Here is a 24,351-nt window from a genome sequence, read left to right on the forward strand (position 1 = left end):
GTTCATAAAAATACAGTGGTCTTATTCTTTCTTTTTTCCTTCTCACTCATTCTCGCTTGAGCTTTCTCACATATACCCCAGGATAATAGCCGACCAAGCGCCATTCCACCGTCGCAACGCCTTCAGGTCCAGAACACCACTCAACTCGACCACCTGGACCATCTTCGACAGCGCAAACGCATCGAGCTCCATGTCCCTGGGCGACGACTTAAGGATCTGATCCATCACGCGCGAAATTCGAAGGAAGACCTGTCCGCGGTTCAGGTCTAGACATATCACACGGTATAGCAGCGCACGGTCGATTAAGCTCAGCTTTTCGAGGTTCCAGAAGTCTGTTAATAAAAAAGGTCGAGAGGGTTAGCATAGGCTGGTCAGTACAGAAAGTCTTTTTTCTAAATAATAATAGAAAAGGCATAAAAACGTAAAGCATAAAAACTTGCCGCCATTGTCTGTGGCAGGACGCGCCAACTCCACAAACAACCCCGTCGTTTCCTTCAATAATAATCCCCCGCTCTCCTTCAACAGCCTCTTGAAGTACCCCGTCAGCGTTACCGGGTGCACTGTCAAGACTGGATCCTGGCCCCTCGCATCCTTCTTCCTCAATTCCTTCAGGTACGGAATCACCCCTCCGGCATTATACACCGCCTGCACAGCACTTGCGCTCGATGACAGCCGGAACCATGTCGGCGACTGCTGATAGTCCGGGCGTTCTGCAACACATCTTTCCAACACCCAAAGAACTGCCAGCATCTCGTCACGCGTCTCGTCCGAGAGCATGTTTTGTGAATCAGCGACGCCGGGTGCAGAGAGGCTCATACGGCGCAGGAATTGAAATACATTTCGGGCATCGAGCTCGTGGTGGGTGGTATCAAACTTCGTGAGACGGTCCAGAAGTGGTTCCCAGACTGGATGGCCCTGGAGTCCGTAGAATTCTATAAAGTCATAAGCGGAGGTGGAAACCGTGGAGGATAGCAGCAAATCGTCGCTGTTGTTACTGTCACGAAAATCGCCCTTCGTGTCGCCAGGACCTCTGGGAGAGGACGAGGCAATGGGGCGCAAGGGTGCCACGCAACCATGCAGCGCCAGACTTACTGCATAGTCCTTACTACCATTCGCAGTCGCCGAATTTTTCTTTGTCCCATCCTCATCCGCTGCATACTCAGCCTCGAACCGCTTCACAGCTTCCGCATTCGCCTCCCAAATCTCCTTCCCCGAGGGTGCGTTGGTCTTGTATTGACTATACCTCAGTATAAACGGCCCTCTCTCTTGCTCGCGCGCCCGACTCACGACGCTTGCCAATACGTCATGCGATTTCTCACTCGCATGCCCATCCACCTCTACGATCGCATTAATAATCCTATATAAATCCCTAAACTCATCCTCGAGCGGCGCAGCGTTGATCGTCAGCGAGAAATGATACAAATCTAAAAAGCATCGACAAGCCCAAGCCCGCAAATGGGCTTTCCTACGCATGACGTCGATCCTCCAGCGATGCTCCATCTGCTGCCGCTTCTCATCTTGCTTCGACAACGGGACCGGGGCTGCACCCGAACTGCTCAGAGTGAGGACGCTACTGTTGTGTACGTTGGCATTCGTCGAGTTGTTGTTGTTGTTGATATTATTGTTGCTGTTGCTGTTGCTGTTGCGAAAAGCATTGATCATGGCTTGGATCGACTGTGGAAGAAAACTGGCCCCGCCAATACTACTCCCTCCTTCAGAACCTCCATGGCCATGACCTGTAGCAAAGATGTATGGCACTTGTTGATCCATCGATTCAGCTTGAGTATAGGACAATGGCACAGGTCGCGTTGGGAAACCAGGCCCGAAAGGTGTGCCGTCTGGGTAAGACGTGTATAATGGATTGTTGTATCTGTCAGTACATGTGCGACCCTGCTGTGGGGAGTGCAGTGACATCGGGATACTTTGCTTGATCGACATAATCACACTCGAAATACTCGGACGATTTCCTGGGATGGATGAGTGGCGGCGATGCTTCTTGAGGGCTGCGGTGGATGCAACTGAAGAAGTGGTGGTAATCGTAGAGGGCGGACGCATGCTCGTGGTGCGGTCACTGATGTTGACGCTGGTATTAGTCATAGGCCTTCGAATCAGACATGGTAGACATGGTCGATTTGGAGGGAGAATAACCGGAGAAGGAAACTTTGCACTGGCCTGCGGTTTGATGTCTCGACCCATGTTGTCTGGGTGACTGAAGGGCCGTTCTTGCTGGTCGTAGATCTCGATCATGGCCTCGATTGCAGATCCGATGTCAGCCATGACATAGTCTTGGTATTCCTTGAGGGTCCTAACACTGTAGTACTTCCAACCGCGATCCTCCTACGCTAGAAAATAAAAATACATTTTGAGCACTCGGCAAGAGTAGTATACCTGTTTACCTGCATGGGCGCAGCACTTACATATTGGAGAGTCTTCCAGTAGACGTTGATTGGTATTGATTTGGAGTGGGCACTTGCAATGAATGGATAGAGACTTGCAGAGACGCGCATCAAGATGATCACCGCTATTGCATACAGCAGCGCGTTAGTCAATAAAAAAAAAAAGAAAAAAAAGAAAAGAAAAAAAAGAAAAGAAAAAAAAGAAAAGAAAAAAAGAAAAGAAAAAAAAGAAAAGAAAAAAAAGAAAAGAAAAAAAAGAAAAGAAAAAAAAGAAAAGAAAAAAAAGAAAAGAAAAAAAAAGAAAAGGCGAGCAGAGTAAAGAGTACTTACAAAAGTCAAGCACCTCCTCCAAGACTTTCATGTCCTCGAGTTCTGGCCTATATTTCTTCCTCTTCTCTTCGTCGCGAGGGGTCGCATCATCCTTGAGGGCTGCCTTCGCCGCATTCTCTACATCAGCACCGCTGATGACTGTTCTCGCCTGGATATTGGGTCGGATCCAGAGTGCAAATGCTTCGTTCTCGTAATCAGACGACGGCACACTCTTGTTCATCTCCCAGTTCATGGTCCTGCCCGCATTATTCGAGTTCCACTGCGCACTCTCTTTAAGGATGTTATCAGAATCTCTTAAATAATCGGTTTCAATCGAAGAAGACAGCGCCTGATTCTGATTTTGTTGCTGACCGCCAAGGACCCGCGAAAGCAGCGAAAGTTTTTGCATATTAGGGGATATAGTACTGTCCTTCTTGCCAAATGATGATCCTGAGCCGTCCTTCGCCATCGATGACATGGATGGAGATGACAAGGATGCGGTAGATATTCCTAATTCAATGCTAGGATCACCGCCACGCTTCTTACTCCCTAGAAGCGATCCACCGATGGCGAGAAAGCCTTGAAATTTTTGTCCCATGTTCCCCCCTTTATTCTCTTGCTGTTGTCGCCGGTTTTGACGATGTGATTGACCATCCTGGTAGGTACGAATGCTGCTTCCATTGCCCTGTGGGCTCATTATGCTTCCGCTGCTCGAGACGTTACCGCTGGGTGAGAATAAGGTGCTTGCCGCCTGCATGGAAGGAATTGTGCTACTGCTATTCGTCCCACGACCGATGTGCTTCAGGAGACCACTTGGATTGCTGAGATTGATCCTACGTGCCTCACTACTGTTGATGCTATTGGTATTCTTAGACTTAAGTCCATTGCTGATGTTGTTTCTGTTGCCCTGATAGAGGCTTTGTGTAGAGTTGTGTTGATGATGACTAGACTGCAGAGCGTCCATGTGATACAAAGGAGATCTATCCGGCAAAGGGTCCGCACCATGATCGGTATTTCGCTTGATGATGCTTTGCCTGCTCGAGATGTTGTTCTGGATCTTTGCCTCTGGGATCAGCGGTTCGGTATAGTTCGGCGAGGCCGGCATCGGTAGCATAGCGACTGCTTTCCGTCGAACGCCTGATGGCCGTGGCGTGGCCGGTGTGGGTGTGCTGTTAACAGAGGCAGAGTTGCTGATGGACAAGATCCCTGTGGAGGATGTAGAGATCGAAGGCGGCTTGCAGGTACGATTCATCACCTTCCTGATGCTGCTACGGTCCGACTTCAAGGATGAGGCACGCCGGGCCGGGGCCACAGGCGGGAGAATGTTGTGTACCTGCTGCGGCATGGTTGTAGTCATTGCTGTGGTTGTGGGAGAGGAAAGATGTGTCTGTGGCATGGATATATTTTCGTTCTTTTTTGATTTCAGAGACGATCTGTGGGCTAACATGATGCTTCACCTACATTACAGATTGTGGAAGAGAAAGAGTTGGCTGTCAGAGGTATGTTTCTTACGTCGAGTGAGATTGGTATGATTAAAATGGGGCGTGATGATGCAACAAAGAGAGATAGACGCGCCAGGGGGAAAGGAGAAACGGAGCTTAGTTCGCTGACACGGTGACGGATCTAAGTACTCAGTAGCAAAGCAATTCCAATGGAGAGCGAGGTAGTAGGGGCTAATATTTCTTTTGGTGTGTAACGGAAGCATACTATGTAATATACTTTAGGCGAAGCAAGACTGACGAGGTGTAGGGTATTCGGAGGGGTTCGAGACGCAATTAGCTTATGAGAGTGGGCGGGAAAAAAGCTAAGGAGCAGTCGGTGTGTTTGATGGCCATTTCGACGTATCAGTGCTTTCCATTGGCAGCAAAGCTGCAATAACATGGCCACATCTTGTAAGGGCAGTCTTGATATCTTCTTGTTATTAGATATAATAACTTGAAATGATGATGATCTTCGTGTCCAAGAGGAGGTAGAAAGAGAGGGTGCATATATTTGTTCTCCAGTCCGGTCTTTGTGCACTATTACCACAAAGGCAGAGAAGTGAAGATGTTGCATGAGATGCACCGAGATAGAGAGTTGATCTTCTCTTATAGTAAACTAATAAATTAAAGAGAGCTATTGCATCCACTGTTCCTGAACAACATAACGATGCAAAAGGGCGTCCCTGGCTTGGCTACAATGCCATAATATGTACCTGCTTTGTAGTGTAGGTATATCGTTTTCAATATGCGATTTGGGGTATGGAGGATGTGGGGGTCGTTATATGCGTGTATTACAGAAATGCGTCTGGAAACAGAGCAAAAACAACAAAAAAAAAAGTACTAGCGGTGTCGAATGAGTATACGAACAGGGATGAAGAGATGAGAGAGAATGCCGACATGGAGCTTAGTCTCCAGAGCATTGGAGGCATCAGCTGGATTCCGATCTACGCGCTCAAACAATGAGATCTCACGGCAGTTTCCAGCTTATCCCACAGTCTGTCTCAGTGCGACCCAGCGCGACAAAAAAAAAAGGCATCAATCAATTGACAATGCGCGTTGACCGGTCTCCAGAACGCAACAGAACCAATGGCCTCAAAAGCAAGCAGGGGAGAGAAAGAGCACAGCTCGTTTATCGATCGATAGAATCGTTACAACCGCCGGGAACATCTTCGCAGCACCATATCCCGAAAAGACAAACAATAAAGCGATATCCAAATGGACATCAAATGATATTTATTACATGAGATAGTGTCTATGATGGCAAGGGGGTCTTGACGGGATGGACGGCTAGAAGCGACCACCAGTGTTGACAGCTCCCTGGAGGACTTCCCTAATAGTATTGCATGCCCACTTTATGGTGTCCTTCTCACGATCTGTCTGGCACACTTGACCCTTCCTGACAAACGCCTGCAGGAAAAATATGATCCCCTGCGCCAGAGTCGGGTTCACGGCTGCACGAATAAATATGTCAGCTAGCGCCTGCGCGTTATACTTCGGCTTCTCTTTCGATGCCTGCTGCTGGGGCTGCTTCTGTTGCTGGAGTGGAGAATGGATCTGGGGCTGTGAGGACAGGATGATGTTTGTGAGGAGGAGCTGGAAGAATAGCGTAGGCTGTTCTGGGAGGGATGTGAAAGTGACAGTCTTAAGCATGACCAGACTCAGGTCGTGTGAGGTAATCAGGAACCCGTACATCTTGCTCAGGTTGACAATCCTCCGGAGCGCAACCTTCTTGCCACTGCCAACACCATCATCCAGACCGACCACTTGGCCGTCCTTGACCTTCTCCATACCACCCACGTCTGTGGCACCCATCTCTCGCAGTATATCCCACAGAGAGTACTGGAATGTGATTTTGAAAGAGTGGTCGTGCTGGCAGAGACGCTGTCCAACAAGCGTATAGTAAGGGTTGTGGACCATCTCCTGTATCGCGGGAAATAAAAGAACGATTGTTAGATATCGTCCAGACCGACTGCGTGGATGGTTGATTGCGGCATTAAAAACAACTTACATTTCCAGCGCAGTGAAGTAGTACTCGCACGATCTCGCGCTGCTGTACCTCCTTCAAATTCAGCTTGATCAATCTTTCGAAAGCGTCGATATAGTCCTCACTACTCATGAGTACCACAAAGATGCTCCTCCTGACGTCTGTATTCATCTTGTTCTTCCTCGCCAGTTTCAGCAGCTCATCCTCCGCTTCCAGGACATCGTCTGCAGTCGAAGTAGAATACGATTTCTGAGTGCTCTCCTCGCCGACCATGTTGTTCTTCCAGCTCGAACCGACTAACCACCACTTTCCTTTGGTCTTTGCTTGACGAATGTCTGTGAGGCCGACTCGCATGGGTTCTGAAGGGAATGTGGTCCTCTTTTTGCTAAGTCCTGACAAGAACTTTTTCATGCGCGTTGTACTCTCAGCAATGGTTCCTGAAGTCGTCGAGTTGGTTGAGGGTCCCTTCATCCTATTTGCCTTGAGTGCAGTCAATGTTTCGAGCAAGAACCGTGTGCGGGACGAGATAGGAGTCGCTGATCCTTCCTTGGTGGTAGGTTGGTTAGAGAGAACAGTGAACTCCTGGATGATGGTCTTTAGCGTCGTAGGGTCGTCCTGTCTGAGCTGATATCCCGAAGTCTTGACAATCTTGACCACAAGCTCGACGTTTAACTCTGATAGCTCTGTCATGAACCAGCGGATCAACTCATATACAAGTACACAAGCAATGACCTGCATGTTGTACAGCTCCGACACCAGAACAATCAAATTGGTACACTGTTTCACGGCGCTCATCGTCTCGTCCGTCATCGCTATGCTCTTTGTGCTTGAGGCCAGCACATGGTGGGTTTCGAACTGCTCAACGAGGGTTTGGATAAAATGTGCCGCGAACTCGATGCCGATAAGGCGGTATAAACTGGCGACCACAGTGGCGTAGAGGATTACAAATGAGTCCAGTAAGTTGGCCTTGGACGAGATCGATGTCAAAATCATATCCGTGATTGTCTCCGTCACATCTATATGAAGCGAGAGGCAAACATTATCAGTGAACTCGATCCACACGTATAGGCAAGGAAAAGAAGGCTTTCACTGTGGGAAAGTATTACCTGCTCTTGGGTATTTGCGGTAAAGACCCTCAATGTCCATGAGAATGGATTCGATGTTGCTCTCACTCAGCTTGTTGAGCATACCCTGAAGCTGCCGGCGAAGTCGGAGGAGCTCCTCAGTGTTTTTTCGCGGGATATTCTTGGCAAGTACAGAGGCACCACCCTCTGCTTCTGCGGCAGCAGCAGCAGTAGCAGCGGCTCGGAGTTGAGGCGGCAAGTACTTTCCAAGTTGTGTTGTCGATGTCGGTTTCGCTGATGACTCCTCAGCCTCTTCACTTCCCTCCTCCTCCTCATTGCTTTCTTCGCTATCGCCCTCTAACATATCTCCGCTATCCATGTCTTCCATGTCCTCCATATCGTCCTCGTCGTCGTTCTCGGACTCAGAGTGGATACCTTCCAATTCCTCGTCAAAGCTCTCCATGCCTTCTTCGTCCTTGTCATCCAAGTCAGAATCATCCAAGTCGGAATCATCCAAGTCTTCTGGATCCACGCCCTCCAGCTCTTCGTCAAAGCTGTCCAGATCGTCTCCCTCGTTCTCACTGTCGTCCGTGCCGCCAACCTCGCTATATCCATCCTCTTCACTCTCGACTTCACGAGCGCTTCTCTTCTTGCTTGATGGCAATGGTTCGGGTTTCAACTTTGTTGAGGTAAATGTAGCAGCGCTCTTCTTCGCAGCAGTCGATCCTGAACGACCTCTAGATCCAAGCTCAATTCCATCCAGCAAATCACCAAGACCATCGTCCACGAATGACTTTTTCGAGGCCAATTTGCCAGCCTCTTTGCGCTTGAGTCCCAGCTTCTTCTCATAGTGGCGAATGTACTGCTCGTCCTCATCAAAACCTTCCTCGATGCCTAGTCCACCACCGGCAACAATGCCATCCTCCTGCAACATGGCGTAGAATGCTGGGTTGGATTTTGCGAGTTTTTCGAGTCTCCTGGCATCGAGATCAGCAATGTCTGTGGACGAAGAGGGTTTCATTGAATCTTTCGCCTTTTTGTTCTTCTTTTCCGAGACTGCAATGTTCGTGACAGGAGTTTCGCCTTCATGCTCGTCCATGTTAACCTCCAATCGAGATTGATCCAACTTCTGCTTCTTATTGCCCTGCTTCTTGCTGTTACTGATATCGCTGTTACCGCTTTGTTTGGGTGTTGAAACCATGTGCTGTTGTCGTGCCAAGATCTCGACCTTGGACAGTGTCGGTGCACGGTGCTTTTTTTTCTCTGTTCGCTCCTGCTTCCTGCGAGCTTTTCTCCCTGCGGCCTTGTTCTTGAACTTTTTGCTAAAGTCGCGGTCGTCCCCCTCTGCAAAGAACTGTGAAGAACCTAATCAAGTTCAGTATTGACAAGTGACACAGACGAGTGAGATGTTGGCAAGCTATACCTCGGTTGACATTCAGACGTTGATTGGCGTATGCGATTCCTCGCCACTTACTGCCCTCCATCTCTGCGCTCAGTGCTGCTGGAAGGTTGGTAGTACTGGTCTTGTGGCGACCGCCAGGTGCAATGCCATAGCGAGCTCGTCCGCGACCTCGCCCGCCTCCTCTACCGCCACTTCTTTGGCTGAATGATGGTGCCATAGTGTATGTTTGGGATGTGCAAATGGGTGGTGTGAACTCTTGGAGGGCCACCTACAGAGGCAAAAAAAAAAAGAAAAAGAAAATAAACAAAATTGCCGTCACACACAGGCATGGCAAGAGAGGTCAAGAATGCGTACCAAAGGGTTTACTGTCTAATTGAAGCCGGAGATAATGATATAATGAAGCCGAGTCTTGGGCTTTTGCCAGACGGTGAAAGGGTCACTTGGCTGCTGTGAGGAACTTGAGGGCAAAATCTAAAGGACAGTCAAAGCAGCCTCTTCCTTCCTCAATTTGAGACGCATGGTCGAGGGTGTTCAATTTTTTTCGATGGTGTTTCTTTCACCGCAAAGAAGAGTCACAGACAGTCTGGGAGGACTATAAAAGCAGCCCTTCTGCGCAGAATGGAAAAACTTCAACCAGAAGTGGGCTTTGATGGCCTTGCGACTCCAGGGCGTAAAACCCCTGGTCAGTCCAGGCTGTCCTAGCACTCGGCATTAGGCATCCTTTTTCGCTTCAGGAAGAACCTTCCGTGATGTATATCTGCGGCCGGCTACTTCGAGAACGAACGCCTTGGGATCGCAGCATTACCACTCCACGGTGGTAACGCTCTCCCTTGGCAGCAATCGCCATTCTTTGCCAGGTGGAGTCAGGCCATAGTGCCAATGCTCCGTGTGGAAAACCGGCGAGGGCATAGTCCTCTTCTTTCATTTACTTTCAAAAAAAAGAAAAAAAAAAGACTTATTACAGTGGTTCTCCTTCGGCTCTCCTTGGTTGATCAGTTCTGATCAGACCGACTTGATCAGACTCAGGTAGCCAGATCCGCTTTACTGGACTCGGTTCCCACAAACATTGGTCTATTACAGTATTATCTTGTCTTCAATTGCTCAATTGCTCGCTTCTGGGTGTCCACAAGGAGTATCTTACAGATATTGCAACTGGACGCTTCACTCTGCCGCGCACGCCCATTGGATTTCAATTGAGCTTCTCGTACGTCACTCATACGAGGTCTAGGTCCTTGTGCCTTCAGCATCCATTCCTGATCACCTTTTAAACGATACTTGTAACACTTCGATGACCGACATCGCAACAGCACCAGATCCCGCAGAAGATAAAGCAGTCGAGGGACCGACTGTTATCGATCGCGAAAAGGTATCCTTGTTACTCAGGACAGATCAACAGTGCGATCGCGATCGCGATTCGTTCGATTACGAAGGCGCACCTGCAACAAACGCGGACTCAGCTAACAAGGACATGCTCTCTTACCTATCGGTTCTATAGTTGTGCCCGTTCCTCCTCAGGATGTACTACTGTCGAGCGCAATTTCATCGGTAAGTCATAGTTTCGGAACACTTGCAGAGCCGTTGGCAAGATAGCCCTTACTGACAATGTCATTTCCTCTTCTTCAACTCATAGTGTGGATGACTTTTCACCAACATCGACGCCACCGCAATCTTCAGAACTGCGTTTGTACACCTGGAAGAATGCAACCCTGGGCGAGATCGCGTCCTTAGTCAAGCAGGCGATCCCTGATTTAGTAGAACAAGCGGGTCCAGGAGGTCAATTGATGTTTCGACACATTTATCTAGATATCAACAAGGGCATATTTGTAGGAAAGGATATTGGCACAGTGAGCCTGGATAGTCCTCAACCAGAGCGAGTATTATCGAAATCGGATGAGATCCCAAGCGAAGGGCTCTTTACAAAAGACATTCAAAAGACTGGATCAATAGCCATAGCAGGAGCAGCAGCAAGAGAAATTGGGCTCGATTCAAGAGTTCTGAGATCGACATCAACAGATTCTGAAAAGACATTGGAGTCGTTCAAGTTTGTGATTGGGGACTATCTGGATATTGCTATTACCTCGGGTACAACAGCGGGATTCGTCCCACCATCTCGTCTGAAAAGTTCACAGTCTGGAGGGGGACCTATGCGTAACCGTGGCCGACAGCAATCTGGTCGCCAAGGCGGCAGTGGAGGAGGAGGAGGATCAAGAATGAACCCACTTGGTGATCGATTGGCTGGCCGTCTTGGAGGAGGATTTGGTCGAAATGGACATGGAGGATTTGGCAGTGGCGGGCGGAGAGGAGATGTAGGACTTGATGTCCACAGCGAGCCTAACTGGAAGAGTCGTGGTCGTGGTCGTTAGACTTTGGTAGTTCGATTCGGCTAAAAGTTACTGTGCCTGTATCAAAGCGATAAATGTTGGGCTGAGCAGCATTGTGCTCTCATGCAATAATAAATTGAGCGCGCGCAGTGGACTATGATTCAGGTTCTCATCAACGTTGCGCTAATCTCATTCTCGACATTCTCATTCAACTCTTCCCCACTCTGGAGCTGTGTCTGCGCCCTTTCTCCCTTTATTTCCTCTACGGACCTTATCACAAATGGCGCATTTATGGGATGCTCTTCATGCAAAAACCAAGGTTCTGACTCTCGCCACGCCTCCAGGTCCGACTTCGACTGCTGTTAACACAACAACGCCCGCCGTGTTCATTATCCCCGAGGTCCTGGAGCGCGTCCTGTCCTTCCTGAACCCCTACAAGCGCCGTACCATCGCACGCTTCGTCTGTAAGCAATGGCTCGCCATTTGCCGCGACATCCAGCTCCCTATACCATTATTTTGGAGCATCAGTATTAGTGCGACCAATTATCAACGCGTCCTCGAGAGACTGAGCACTGTCCGTGCCCTCAGCGCCGCGCCCAGACGGAACAACAGCTATACAGAGATGAAACTCTATCCCTCGAAGAAGGAGGCACTGCGTATCTGGCAGGTGTTTCTGTGCCAACTCGAGAGCTGTTTAGGAGAGCAAGATCGGACTGTAAGCAGTAAAGGGAGCGACAAGGGCGATCAGCATCAAAGCGTGGGTCTGCGCCGTCTTCATCCGCTGGAAAGTTTGGAGTTGTCATACGATTTTACGGAGGTGGCGTATCTCGCGCCACTATTACCACTTCTTCCTCGATTTTCGATCCTCAAGACAATCCGACTGAAGACTATGGCGCGGCCTGATCGCATCCTTTTGTTTCCTATCCTCGAGGCCTGTCCGAATTTGGAGGAGCTCTACGCTCTGACCAATTATTTTTGGCCGTATCGTGTTAACGTGGACGTCATGCGCGATAGGGAGCGGATCCACCCATTCAAGCCTGTGTGCATCCACTCCCGAATGAAAATCCTTGTGCTGCAGCATATGCTGCTTACCCCAGAGACAATCGAGTCGATGGTCGTAGCATGTCCCAACCTGACGGAGCTCCGAATTTTCCAAGGGATCCCGATGCCACCCCTGTACGAAGAGCACGGGAGCGTGGAAAGCACCCGATTACTGCCCCGGTTCAATCGATCAGTGTTTCTGAAGCTGGTCGCCGCTACCTGTTTCCAACTGAGGTGCTTCCATTTATCGATTACAGGCGAGCGACTATCAGACGAGGAGCTCGGCTTGCTTCTAAATCATCCCTCGCCGGTGCTGAACGAGTGGTCATTTTCGGATCAGGAGATTGAGATCTCGCAAATGGATAGGTTGAACGCAGAGCAGCTACAGTCATCATTGTCGCACAGGCCGCACCCAGACGGGGCTTTGGGGGCGCTCCTACGCTCAGACGATCCGCTAGTAAGAGCACACCATAACAGATTGACGCGGCTAGAGCTGACGAAGACCCCTCGCTTGAATTCAAGGGACGGAATCAGCGCAATTCAGTCTGGAGGCGTACTACACCAGTTTTTATGTCAAGCGCCTCTTTTACAGCATTTGATCGCCACTAATGTTGTAATTGAGATCGAGAAGCTGGATGTGAACCGCGTACTAGAGAAGGAGCGACTATGTGGGGCCCCCAAGGATACAGGACAGAATAGGAGGCAGGAAAGACAGGCAATCTGGGCTTGTCGCGGGCTCAAGACCTTGCATACGACATTCGACAATGACTGGGATATCGCGTATAAGAGTGGTTGGGCGCATCTCGAGGTCAACAGTCTGATTGTGTTCGGGTACCTGAGCAAGTGCTGTCCACGATTGCGGGACGTTCACATCCGGAGATGGAGCTCGAATATGTCCTACAATTCTGGATTCTGCTTCCTATCTCGTTTGCAGGACCTGGAGAGGTTGGTGCTGACAGCGAAGACTCTTTCGAACTTGGAGTCCAAAGAGCTAGCCTGGATGCGGCATCGTTATACCAGCAACGGATCATACAGTTATGTGCAGTCCCCTTTATCGCTGTCGCCTTCAGAGATACCTGCTTACAGGAATGCAGATGACAAAGAGGTGGATTTGAGTAAATTGGGTCTACTGGCGGATGTGAAAAAGTGGGCCAAAGAATCAGAGCAGAGTCCATTGTGGGGTACATCCAAAGAAGTCGTTACTGGTAGTGGCGGCTGTTGGCCGCATCTGGAATACTTCAAGTTAACCTGTGCTAATGTGACAAGAGGGTTTGAACTGAAGCACTTTCTTAAAGAGATCTGGCCGAACGTAGAGTTTATCTTCAAGGAATCGAACTTTTATAATTATGAGCATTAGGTTGCTCATAATAAACTGGCCACCTAGAAACCGTTTGATCACTCTTCATTCTGGTTTCTGATTTAATTTCATAGAAAAATGGTGGACGACTTCATTTTTTTGGCGAGCGGATGTTGAAGCGGGTGGTAGTTTGCGGACGAATTTCCTGTATGAAACGCTCCGCTGCCCAAAACTCCTTGGTGTCTTCCTTCTCAATTGCGATTCCAAAGAATTCGAGCTGTGGCCAACACTGTTCACCATTCAATATCCCAGACTCTCTTTCCTTTGCCCACTCTTCTAGATCACTCTCCAGTCCCAGATATGTCCAGTCTATATCACTGTAGTTGCTCTGTCGAGTTGTTGAGATCGACCATGCCTCTGCTGATCCTGAAGCTAATTTGTTTCCGCTCGCTTCTGCCACGTGCGATCTCCACTTGAGCGAAAGGATGGTCATGGGTGGTTGGGGTCTCTCGCGCACAGTCGGGTATCGTCTGATCCATTCCAAGTTCTCCTTACAGATCCCTGTATGTTTCTTTGAGCTGACCGACAGCCTTTCGAGATCGTGCAGCCGCGTCAGCAGACATAATCCCGCAGAGTAAGACAGGTCATTGACCTGCCGGTTCAGCTGCAGGTCCACAAGTCTAGGGCAGATCCTGCTCAGATACCCAAACACGATTCGTCCCGCCGGCGCGGATCCTTCTGTAAAACATGCGTCGTTGAGAGAGATGTGTAATGTCTGAAGGTCACGACAGGCCCATGTCGATCGACAAGGTCGCATAGGAGCCTCGTCGGAGGATGAAGGCGGATTCGAGTCAGTGCTCATAAAGCTGTCCTCGGCAGTCAAAGTAGACGTTGTCAGGGTAATGTTGTTGTTGATATTTCTGCCAGTTCCCCAAGAATATTCGCTGTCGATAGGGTACAGGACGCCATGAACATCGAGGAGTGATATGTCGATGAGAACATTGGGAGCGATGAGATGCCGGAGGTGGACGGTCTTGCACAGGATATGATGCAGTTCGTTGCCATGGATTTCTGAGCCCTTGAAGATTGGTAGCAGTTCCAAGGATGTCAGCCGATTTGCGAGTTTCTCGTCTATACTTGGTATCGGCACAAAGAAGGTAGAGGCCATCTTTGAGTGAGGGATGGAAAATCGAGTTGACACTAAGGACAGTTCCCATTGCGCAAAGGACCATTCATTCATCGCTGAGAATTCTTGATCGAGCAGCGTGACAAAGTCGTCCTGCGTGTAACACTGATCATAGACTGAAAGGTGAAGGCGTTTTAATCGTGGACAGCATCGTGAAAGTCGACGAAAGAGTTTCGCATAGTTGAATTGGAGATAAGAGAACACAGGCGCGACTGGAATGAATGGCGGCGAAGCGAAGGATGTAGCATGGAAGGTGCCGTCGATTTGGTCATCGTCTACAACAGTAGTATTATCCGCTTGAGAAGGAACAATCTTGGACACAGGAACTCTCCAAGCACACACGACCTTGAACTCGACGAGTTGTGGAGAAGCATCGACAAGGGACTCGAGGCATCTCGAAGTAAGGACAAGATCATGGACGACGAAGGTTCGTAACGGCAATACTGGCAGGTCCTTTATGTGATAACTGTGGTCATATTCCATGTACTGCTTCACTGGAGGACGGTGCTTGACGAAATTAGAGGTATCAATGTAAAGCATCTCCAGTCTAGGGCATGCCGTGAGGATACCGTGCAAGAAAACGCGGTCCGGCCGATCGCCAACCTCCGTTAATTTTAGAAACGATATTTGAGAAAGATTCGGTCGCAGCTCAAAGAAGAATCTCTGGTCTGTTAGTGAGTTCCTGATATGTACCTCCCGCAGCAGTTGAGTGTCCAAGCCCTGCAGTAGTCGTATAGATGCGACGAATTCAGCCCATGCAGCGTCACGATGCTCCATGGATAGGTTATCCTTGATGACCCGTTCCCGAATGCCAGAGTAAGGCGAGAGCAGCAGGGCCACAGTAGTCGGTAAAGTTTTCAAGACCCGTTCGTGTTCCTTTCGTGTCAGGTTGAAAGCCCAATGGAGTTCATAGGGAGCAATACGTCTAGCGATTTGAAACCATTCCCTGCAGACCAGGCAAACGACAGTGCGGAGGAGGTGGCGACTGAGGAACGAAAATATGGCCTCGAGGACTTCGGGGATAGCGAGGGCGGCTGCGGGGTATGAGGATATGATGGAAGCATTCTTTTTGGGAGAGAAGAAGTGGTCTAGCAGAGAAGATAGCGACATTGGTCGTGGTGAAAGCGGACCTTGCATGTCCTTATAGCAGGGATCTATGGGTTTGTGCTTGCCATGGAGCGGCAATGTTGCAATGACGAAAGATGAGCGAAGAGTGGAATGAAGAATGAGCTGAAGGAAGGAGAGATCACAAGAGATTAGGCGCAGACATTTGAGAGCGCGCGCTTTAACTTTAATTGGTGGTAATCTGCGAGGGCCCCTTGATACGAGGGAACAGGCCCAGCGCCAGATCACACAAGGTTCGGCTGCACTATGTCGATACAGAACACCCAAAGTCGACATTTGAGAGCGTATTTGCTACCATGCCATAGACGAGGCATATGTGGTGGCGAATATGCGGATGCAACAAGCCTGTCGTCCTTCGACGATTGCCTATGGACTTAGCCCTCAACTGCTACAAAGCGAATAGGATTTTAGGGGGTGTATCAAAATTGTGGACTGTGCCCATTTTTACCGAGACTGCAGATTTCTCTTTCGCGGCGGTTACACGAATAAGGAAAAAATGAAGTGCTGTGGAGTATGCGCATAAACATGGACAATCCTTGGAGAGGGACGCGCGTGTCGTTGCTGACAGCCCTTTCTGCCACTCCCAGTGCTGCTATTCGCAGCTAAGACGCGTGTTCACTTGGTGGTGTTGTCTGTAACAGGCTGGTTTTCTTAAGGAGTGGATGCAGCACAGCTGTATGTGAGCACTTGATGAAATAAGAAAAAAAAAAAAAAAAAAAAAAAAAAGCTGGAGAGGATGCAGCCAGCAGTGGTTATGTTGGAATAGACAATTTGGTCCGAGTCCAACATACTCACGGTGTATTGTCTTTAGGGACCATTGTCTGCCCGCGTACTGCTGCAAGAAGATAGTATTGCTGTATGTGACCTGTATGGCCATCGTCGCCGTAGCCGCTTCTTCCTTGTCTCACTCGTTCTCTTTCCTTGCTGCTTGTTCCTGTGTCTTTGTCTCTCTCTATATCCTTGCACACTCCCAGGTACATCATTACATCATTGGCTGCTTCGATAGACGTCCTGACTGAGACATTCTTGTGGTGGCACTACCTTTGCCATGTCTTTTCTGTCTATTGTTTTCTTTCTATTCCATGCTTGCATGCTCATCAAAGGAGACCTCTCATCCTCTCATCCTCCCATTCTCTCATCCTCACTCCCTCACTCCCTCACTTCCTCACTCCCTCGCTCCCTCTCTCCCTCTCTCCCTCTCTTTGCTCCTTTGCTGTCAAGACCAGGCTATCTTACCACCAAAGTGTATTTCATGTCCCGATAGGTCACCGGTTTTGCCACCATCATTTCCTTGCTTGTCTCTCTGTCCACTGTCTCCGTGCTGTCTATCGCCCACTATCTCTTTTTCTTTCATGTGAAAGTCCCGAAAAGACTATACCGATAGGAGGCTGCTCGAAGACACTCTCTTCGCTGCAGACAGCAGCGATGACGTGTGCCGTCTGTCGTGGAGGAGGGAGTGTCTATCGAGGACCGAATATGAAGCCCTCCTCTTTTTCTCTCTCTTCTCTCTTCTCTCTTCTCTCTTTTCTTCCTCATCTTCTCCCCGGTCTTCTTCCTGGTCTTCAAGGTAAGCTCTTCTTCCTCCTCCTCCTCCTCCTCCTCCTCCTCCTCCTCCTCCTCCTCCTCTTCCACCTTTACCCCTGCTCCAGCTACTCTCACTTTCACTCTCAGTCCTTCACTTCTGCTGTCTCTTGCCCTTCTTTCCCACTGCTCTCTCCCACTGCTCTTTCCCACTGCTCTCTCCCACTGCTCTTTCCCACTGCTCTCTCCCACTGCTCTCTCCACTCTTGTTCACCTCAGTCTCGTTCACCTGCACTTCTCGTATCTCTCTCACCCACTCACTCACCCAGCGCTCCCTTGTCTCTATTGCTTCTAGCTTTCTCTCTCTCTCCCCTTCTCTTCCTTTGTTTACTTTTGCTTTTGCTTTTGCTTTTGCTTTTGCTTGGACTTTTGCATCTATCACTGCTCCGACTCTGGCATTTGCCTAAGCTTCCGCTTTTGCTCTTGCTTGTGCTCTGGCTTTTGTTTTCGCTTTTGCTTTTGTTTGGACTTTTGCTTTTGCTTCTGCTCCGGCGTTGCTTTTGCTTTGGCTTCGACATCTGCTTTTGCTTCTCCATCTGCCTTTGCTATTGCTTTTGCTTTTGCTTGGACTTGCGCATCTATCACTGCTCTGACTCTGGCATTTGCTTAGGCCTCGGCTTCTGCTCTTGCTTCTGCTCTTGCTTTATTACACCTCTCTAAAAAAAAGAAAAAAGAAAAAAGAAAAAAAGAAAAAAAGAAAAGAAAAAAAGAAAAGAAAAAAAGAAAAAAGAACAAGAACAAGAAAAATACAATTCCCCACCCCCCAAAAAATAAGAAGGTCAAAAGCCGAACTTTTTTTCCCTTGTGGTTTTTTCTGGGGTACCATGGCTTGCAACCTGCCCGCGGTGTACCCTGCACAGTCTTTACTTTCTCAAGTAAGACTGACTGATGGCAAGCCAATCCACTTTCCTTTGTATGTATCGCTTCGAACCCCACACCTTAGTCAGCGTAGAACCAGCAAACGTCAATGTGAAAATGAAATAAAGAGTGAGGAGAGTGAGGATTGAACCAAACGATGAAAAGATGAAAATGTACAATAGCAAGAAAAGCCTTTGTCAGTAATATAATGAATGGGTTTGCACTTGGTGCTCGCACTGCATTGAAGGGACATAGTGATCGACGCGTATATCTGGCCCGGGCGATGCACAGCCTCGACGGCATCACATAGATCTTAACCCCGAGAGCACCTGTGCAACATTCACATCTACTCGCAATGAAGGGGCCCAGGGGCTGTTTTTTCTGGGAAACCCCATTTCTTTCTTTTTATTCTTCATCATAATCGAACCTTCGCCGCGACTCATTGACTTCATTGACTATGAGGAGTGCGTCAGATAGCCGGTTTCGTTGTTGCTGTTCTGTTGTGGTGGTAAAAGCAGGTCCATTGGCTGAGCCAGACGCGCTTTTTCACGTATTTTTTTGTATTCGATCTTCACCGCGAACCACCCCTGAGGGCTTTTTGTCATCGACTAGGGTGTGTCCTCGCTATTTTTCTTCAAACATTATTATGGTGATTTTCATGTGTCAGGCCGTCTTGATGTATTTGGTGAAACGGGTCTCTCCACGAAAGAATGATGGTAACAAGGCCTTGGCTCTGCATGGGCGTCAGGAAATGCTATACCAGTCCTCCGAACACATATCTAGGCACAGCGACGGATTGGCGGGTCAGATTTTTTTGGTACATTTCTACAAATGTGGACGAACAATGATGGAGAGGCGCCCATTTCTGGTGCTAGAATTGGAAGATCCTTGTTCTCTCCCTCTCTCTTCGCGCTCTTTGTAAGTGTGGATAAAAACGAAGCGGAGGATGTAGCTCCTGAGGATGTGACACCACATGGAAAGGTCTGTGGCTGTGTCGGTGCTGTGCCTATTTTGCCGACATTGGCTGTAAATTTCTTGTTTGCGGTGGTAGTACGAGTAAGTAGGAGACGTAATGGTGTAGAATATACAAGGCCACGTTGTACTAGCCAAAAGCTTAGCCAAGAGCCTAGCCACGCCGTAAGTCTACGATAGACAAGTCCTGGGAAACATTAAGACGCGAAGGGACTTTGTGTACTACAGAATGCAGAAAACAGTAGCAGTGGCTACATGTCAGGCAAGTGCCCGGAGACTGGACGACGTTAGGACTTTGTGCAAAAGAGGAAAAAAAAAAAAACTCGCTGACATTTTATTGTAGACGACATTGGCGGCGGGAGGGCTTCAAGGCTTTGTTGTTGACAGCATTGTCACTCTTGATGAAATACATCCCCTACGGTTGAAATGACAGCGTTTTGTTTTAGACACCGCTGCATCTCGAAGACAACGGCGTCTTGTTCTAGACAAAACTACGATTTCAGCCAACACGGACCATTTGCTTGGCCCTCTTGAGCATTGAAAAGCAGCGTGGGTATTCTCTGGTTCCGAGACCAAGATGGCTCGATCGGATATAGTCTACCTGACCTAGCTAACATCCCCATCTCCTTTCTCTCACTCTTTCATCATATCCATACAGCTACAATCAAGACCCTCTTACTTTTTATTCCAATCCATTAAGCAACTGCCATGTGAGGATGAACATGATTATATAGAATGGCAAAGGGACACGGATAATCAAGGGACAAAGTGACATTAAGCAAGAAGCATCTAAAAACAGCAGCATTGCAGCATTGTTTATCACAGATTCAGCTGTGCTAATATTTCTGCCTCATATTTGCCGCTGCACAATGCGTAGACCATGTGTGCTATTCTCTGTTGCGGGCGAACTAGCTAATTAGGAATGTTTTCATTATCCATATCACTCCATGTTCCTTTGCGTCAAGTTCGTTTACCCTTGAAGCCGATCCTATGTTTTTACTTATTTATTTTTTATTTTTTTATCTGATCCGCAAAAACGAGAGAAGAGGTGCAAGGTAGTCTCTAGACTAAAACTGCTTCGCCCAGTTCACACTTGACACTTGAATTAGCTGGACCTGGATCGAAAAAGGCTGTGCCCCTGACAATTGAAAGGGTGGACAATGTGCACATGAATTATATCAAGGGCAATGGCACTGCTGTTGATCAGCATATGGATTCGAGTTTATTGTCTTTTTTTTTTTTTTTTTTTTTTTTTTTTTTAGCTGCCTAAGTTGCAATATCCGCAGAATAATCGTTACTTCATTGTCATAAAAAAAAAAGTCGCGTCTTTTGATTCATATTATCTTGGTCCAAGAACAATATTTTATTACTGCGTCCACCAGATCTCTCCGCCTTTGATCTTGCGTACATGGCCAGAGACAGCCGATACCACGCCTTCCTCCTCCTGATCGTCGTCGGCACGTTCTAAGCTCTCCAGAATAGGTGTCTCTTTCTCTGTTTCGAGTAGGGCTTCAAAAGTAGTCGCTTGTCCTACAGACACTGCTTCGGGTCCATGTGCACCCTGTTGCTGAATATCCGCAACATGCTCGACATTAATCTCGACCGCCTGTATCACTCCAGATCCATCCTGGTCCTCATCCACTTCCTCTGTACGGATTTCATATTCCTCTTCTTCCTCATACTCTTCCTCCTCATCCTCATCCTCATCCTGCTCATATTCTTCTTCGTCTTCCTCCATTTCTGCTTGTCTTGCTTCCTCCTCCATCGACTTTCGGATCGCTTCCATTCGCCTCAACCGATCACGACCCAATGCGCCCATAAATCCGAGCATAATCGCCATAAGACTGTTCTGCTCCACTAGTCTGACCAGCTCCCAGCCATGCCGATCAGGAACAGCGGATCCTGGTTTCGGCATCTTGCACAACCATGTGTCCTTTGGAGAACTCTGTCCCACATTATTCTGTGAACTCGGCCACTCTGTGCTAGCACCTGTTCCAACAGTCGGACTCTGATGCCCAGCTGCCGAGGGCAAAGCCGCGGAACTGGTGCTGATTACCGAAAGTGGTGACACCCCTGCTTTTCCTGGAAGAGCATGGCCTTCTATTGGAATTCCGAGTCCCATAGTCGGTGGCGGAACGACTGGGATGGGTAAAGGTACGGGCTCTGCCTGCCCATTCGTCTGTGAAGGCTCCACCCCATCTTCATCTAAACCCTCGACTCCTAACAGGAGCTCCTTCAAGATTTGCAGTCCAATCGATTGCTCCAGTCCAGTGTGTTCATTCAACCGCACGGCGTTCTGTCCTTTGGCTTGCAGCAGACAATCCGTGAGCACGCTAGCCCATTCGTCCTTCTCTGCCGCAGTCGATGTTCCGAATAGGTAGCGCCTTCTAGTGCCGAGATCATTCAACAATGAAATCTGGAAAGTGTGCCTCATAAACTGTCGCTCGATCGCGATCGTATGCTTTGTCGGCAGATTTTGAAGGTCGTAGAACTGCTCCGGTGTTCCTTTCTCCGCAACGAGCTTTGGATGAATCGTCAACGTCTTCTTTCCTGGCACCGATCCTGTGATCCTGAACCTCTGGCTGCGATGGGATCCAAACTCCAGCACAGATGGTTCGCATTTCAAGTCCCTTCCACCAAGATGGATCGAAAAGTGAGGGTTTAATACCGGGATCGTAATGGTGATAGGATCCGATGGAATCTTCAGCGTCAGTCTTGGAGGCAGAATTGCTGGGGACATCATCACAGGCCATAGCTTACGCGCCACAGCAGGAGCTGAGTCAGGGTTCGTTGCATGGTCATCCAGCTTTTCAAAATCGATATCCAGTGGCTGATGACTGATGGACGAAAAGATGTTGTATAATGTGTCCCTTGGTACAATCCGCTGCTGATCCAGGAGTTGAAACATCTCGACAAAGGACTCCCTTGTGGGCGTTGGGAAAGTCGTCAGATCATCTAAATCCATTGTCAAATATTGCTGAAGTGAAGACGAGGTTGGGACAGAGAGAGTGGATTCCATGACGGGAGTTGAAGGTATTGTTGGAGTAGAGGGCTGCGAGCTAACTCGAGGTCGAACAAGGATTCCAACCTCCTCTCTATCCTTGACCAAAGTGGCGCCTTCGTTGTTGTGGAGCTGAGCATTGAGCACAATCATGGCGATGACCAGTTTGTGTGCGATCGACGCATCGAAGACCACGACATTGACATTGGCCTCATACCATCGTTTCGTGAACTCTTCCAACAGATAGTCCACACTGTTGACAGTCCGCTCCGAAGACCCCCCAGTACGCTGCGTACCGCTTGTTCTTTCCGGAAGACTGAGTCTGCCTAGCAACGTCCGCAATGCCTCATCCAAAAGCACTCCTGCGAACTGACACTGATCTAAGAAAGAGCGGTAGACATGTTTGTTGGCCGGATTTGAAAGGAAGAGTGCCAGCTGAGTTTTAGACAGTTCCGGTGTTTTGAACAAAAGATGTGCAACAGAGGCTGGATCCGGATGAAGAGCTCGTTTGTTGATAAACGTGTTGAGAGCACGCGTTGGATTCTGATCAAAGGTATGAATGAACTCTGCCAAGATCGGTGGGATCTTGCGGTTGCCCAACCCTCCTGCCTCGCCATTCTTTGGGTCGTATTTATCGCGCGTCAGACTGAGGCTGATTTTTTTGAGCTCAATGACATCCTTAACCTGAAAGCGACTGTCCAGCGTCGGATGCCCCTCTGACATATGCTTGGCGATTAACATAATGTCGTTGAACAAGAACAGGTACCGATCCTTGACTGTTGAGGTGTTGATGACCTGCAGAATCTTTCCGTGGTGAATACATTTTCGTGGTGGGTTCGTCAAGGACACTGGCTTCTTTTCCAGCACAGCAGAAGCCAGCTTGATCGAAGGAGGGTTGCTCATGGGTGCCTTCTTAGGCGGATCTGGATGTCGAATGAGCTTTTTTACACGCGGACGAGGTTTGTCGGGCAGTGTTGTTGGGGGCGGTGGGAGTGGTGGGAGCGGGAGATCTGCTGGATATAACATGACCTGCGGTCTAATTTCTGGCGACCGTGATTGAGGCATCTTGGGTGTCGAGTTCCCTGAGTTGGGCGATGGCGGAACAGGCGATAGCGGGTGGACGTTGTATTGGTCCTTGTTGCGAATAAATGGACGGGAGGCGGGAGAAGCACGTCCTGAATTCTGTCCGTGCTCGTTTGACTCCAGCGGATCTATTCGGGCAGTAATTCGAGTAGAGTAAGTAATGTAAGGTCAGCAGCAGCAACCAACGAGGCTAAAACGACCAATTGGATAGTAACCGGCGTAAGGGCTGCTTACCTGCCATAATGAACATGGGATGTAGTCTGCTTTTCAAAGAAGGCGCCGGTGCGTTCATTGAGTTTCTCGCTGTTGCTACGTCTGTCTCGAGCTCAACCTGACCAGCAACCTCATGCTCATAATCAATCTGCCATTGCTGTTGCTGATTGTCTTCAAAGGCATCAAGATCACTCTCTCGCAGCTCGCTCTCCGAATCGCTGAGCAGATCCTGTCCAACGTGCTTTATCCAGTTCCTTGCATGTTCAGACGCAGGTGATCCGAAGACGGGCGAGTGCGACAGACTGCTGCTGAGAGTGCTATTGCTGGTTTTCCTGCCCGGCGGCCGGTGGATGTGCGCGTGAGGACTCGGGGATAGAAAGTGACGGGGTTTGACATCCTTGGGCGGACGTTGTCTCTGAGTTTTGGAGATCAGGACTGAGGGGCCAGCGGTTGCGACGGGTTGCTTCTTGAGCAAGGCCTGGAAGCTGCGCTCGATCTCGGATGTGTTGAACTGGAGGAGTGTGCGATCGGATGCTCCGTTGCGGTTACCGTTCATCTGCAGTTGACTGTCGCTCAGGCGGTTGGTGACGGGACTTGGACTAGGGCTGTACGAGGGTGGTGTCTCAAAGGATGATCGCAATTGTTTTGGAGATACAGGCTGCTGTGTCCTGGAAGATAAATCTTGGAGATCGGCAACAGTTCTCGTGCTGGCGCCGATGTTGGCATGGATGCTACCCCTGGTATTCATGGCGGCGGCGTCTACGTGGAATTGGGCCTGAGACGGAGACTGTGGCAGGGGTTCAGAGTGGTAGGGTTGGGTGCGTGTGTGAGTCCGTGGCGAGGTAGGGGTCGTTGTAGATGTGGAGAGTGTGAAGGGCGAGGACGACCTTGAGGGGGGCTGCTGCTGTTGCTGCTGCCGAGGAATATGGCTCATCTCTTGGTTTCTTTCGCAGTGCGCCTCCTGCGGGATGAGAAAAAAGGCGGATGGGAGTGGTTGATGGAAAGATGAAAGAAAGGTGTATGCAAGGAAAGGTTGG

At 49.1% G+C, this 24,351-nt stretch overlaps 6 protein-coding genes across 6 annotated transcripts; 2 read left to right on the forward strand and 4 right to left on the reverse strand.

The window, feature by feature from the left end:
* Nucleotide 1: 1 nt before the first annotated feature.
* Nucleotides 2-4,240, reverse strand: BC939DRAFT_89666 (uncharacterized protein). Its single transcript, XM_051561979.1, has 4 exons — nucleotides 2,727-4,240; nucleotides 2,418-2,521; nucleotides 441-2,337; nucleotides 2-332 (listed from the first exon to the last, which is right to left on the reverse strand). The coding sequence occupies exons 1-4, from the start codon at nucleotides 4,150-4,152 to the stop codon at nucleotides 67-69; spliced, it is 3,693 nt and encodes a 1,230-aa protein (XP_051414266.1). The 5' UTR covers nucleotides 4,153-4,240; the 3' UTR covers nucleotides 2-66.
* A 1,233-nt stretch (nucleotides 4,241-5,473) lies between these two features.
* On the reverse strand, nucleotides 5,474-8,853 carry BC939DRAFT_501264 (uncharacterized protein; the record flags this gene model as incomplete). Its single annotated transcript, XM_051560142.1, has 4 exons — nucleotides 5,474-6,106; nucleotides 6,195-7,186; nucleotides 7,277-8,599; nucleotides 8,709-8,853. 4 exons carry the CDS (start codon nucleotides 8,851-8,853, stop codon nucleotides 5,474-5,476), a joined length of 3,093 nt encoding a protein of 1,030 aa, XP_051414267.1.
* Nucleotides 8,854-9,924: 1,071 nt separating this feature from the next.
* BC939DRAFT_475313 (Sin3 associated polypeptide p18-domain-containing protein) lies at nucleotides 9,925-10,999 on the forward strand (the record flags this gene model as incomplete). The annotated part of the gene is made up of 3 exons (XM_051558487.1): nucleotides 9,925-10,002; nucleotides 10,132-10,181; nucleotides 10,267-10,999. 3 exons carry the CDS (start codon nucleotides 9,925-9,927, stop codon nucleotides 10,997-10,999), a joined length of 861 nt encoding a protein of 286 aa, XP_051414268.1.
* A 130-nt stretch (nucleotides 11,000-11,129) lies between these two features.
* BC939DRAFT_89703 (uncharacterized protein) lies at nucleotides 11,130-13,401 on the forward strand. The gene has a single exon (XM_051561980.1). The coding sequence runs from the start codon at nucleotides 11,238-11,240 to the stop codon at nucleotides 13,353-13,355; it is 2,118 nt and encodes a 705-aa protein (XP_051414269.1). The 5' UTR covers nucleotides 11,130-11,237; the 3' UTR covers nucleotides 13,356-13,401.
* On the reverse strand, nucleotides 13,346-15,734 carry BC939DRAFT_89751 (uncharacterized protein). The gene has a single exon (XM_051561981.1). The coding sequence runs from the start codon at nucleotides 15,616-15,618 to the stop codon at nucleotides 13,447-13,449; it is 2,172 nt and encodes a 723-aa protein (XP_051414270.1). The 5' UTR covers nucleotides 15,619-15,734; the 3' UTR covers nucleotides 13,346-13,446.
* Nucleotides 15,735-20,277: 4,543 nt separating this feature from the next.
* On the reverse strand, nucleotides 20,278-24,349 carry BC939DRAFT_527193 (uncharacterized protein). The gene is made up of 2 exons (XM_051561404.1): nucleotides 23,336-24,349; nucleotides 20,278-23,229 (listed from the first exon to the last, which is right to left on the reverse strand). Exons 1-2 carry the CDS (start codon nucleotides 24,246-24,248, stop codon nucleotides 20,384-20,386), a joined length of 3,759 nt encoding a protein of 1,252 aa, XP_051414271.1. The 5' UTR covers nucleotides 24,249-24,349; the 3' UTR covers nucleotides 20,278-20,383.
* Nucleotides 24,350-24,351: the final 2 nt, after the last annotated feature.

This window comes from Gamsiella multidivaricata (genome assembly GCF_025024155.1).
Source record: "Gamsiella multidivaricata strain RSA 2152 chromosome Unknown BC939scaffold_18, whole genome shotgun sequence".
Taxonomy (NCBI): domain Eukaryota; kingdom Fungi; phylum Mortierellomycota; class Mortierellomycetes; order Mortierellales; family Mortierellaceae; genus Gamsiella; species Gamsiella multidivaricata.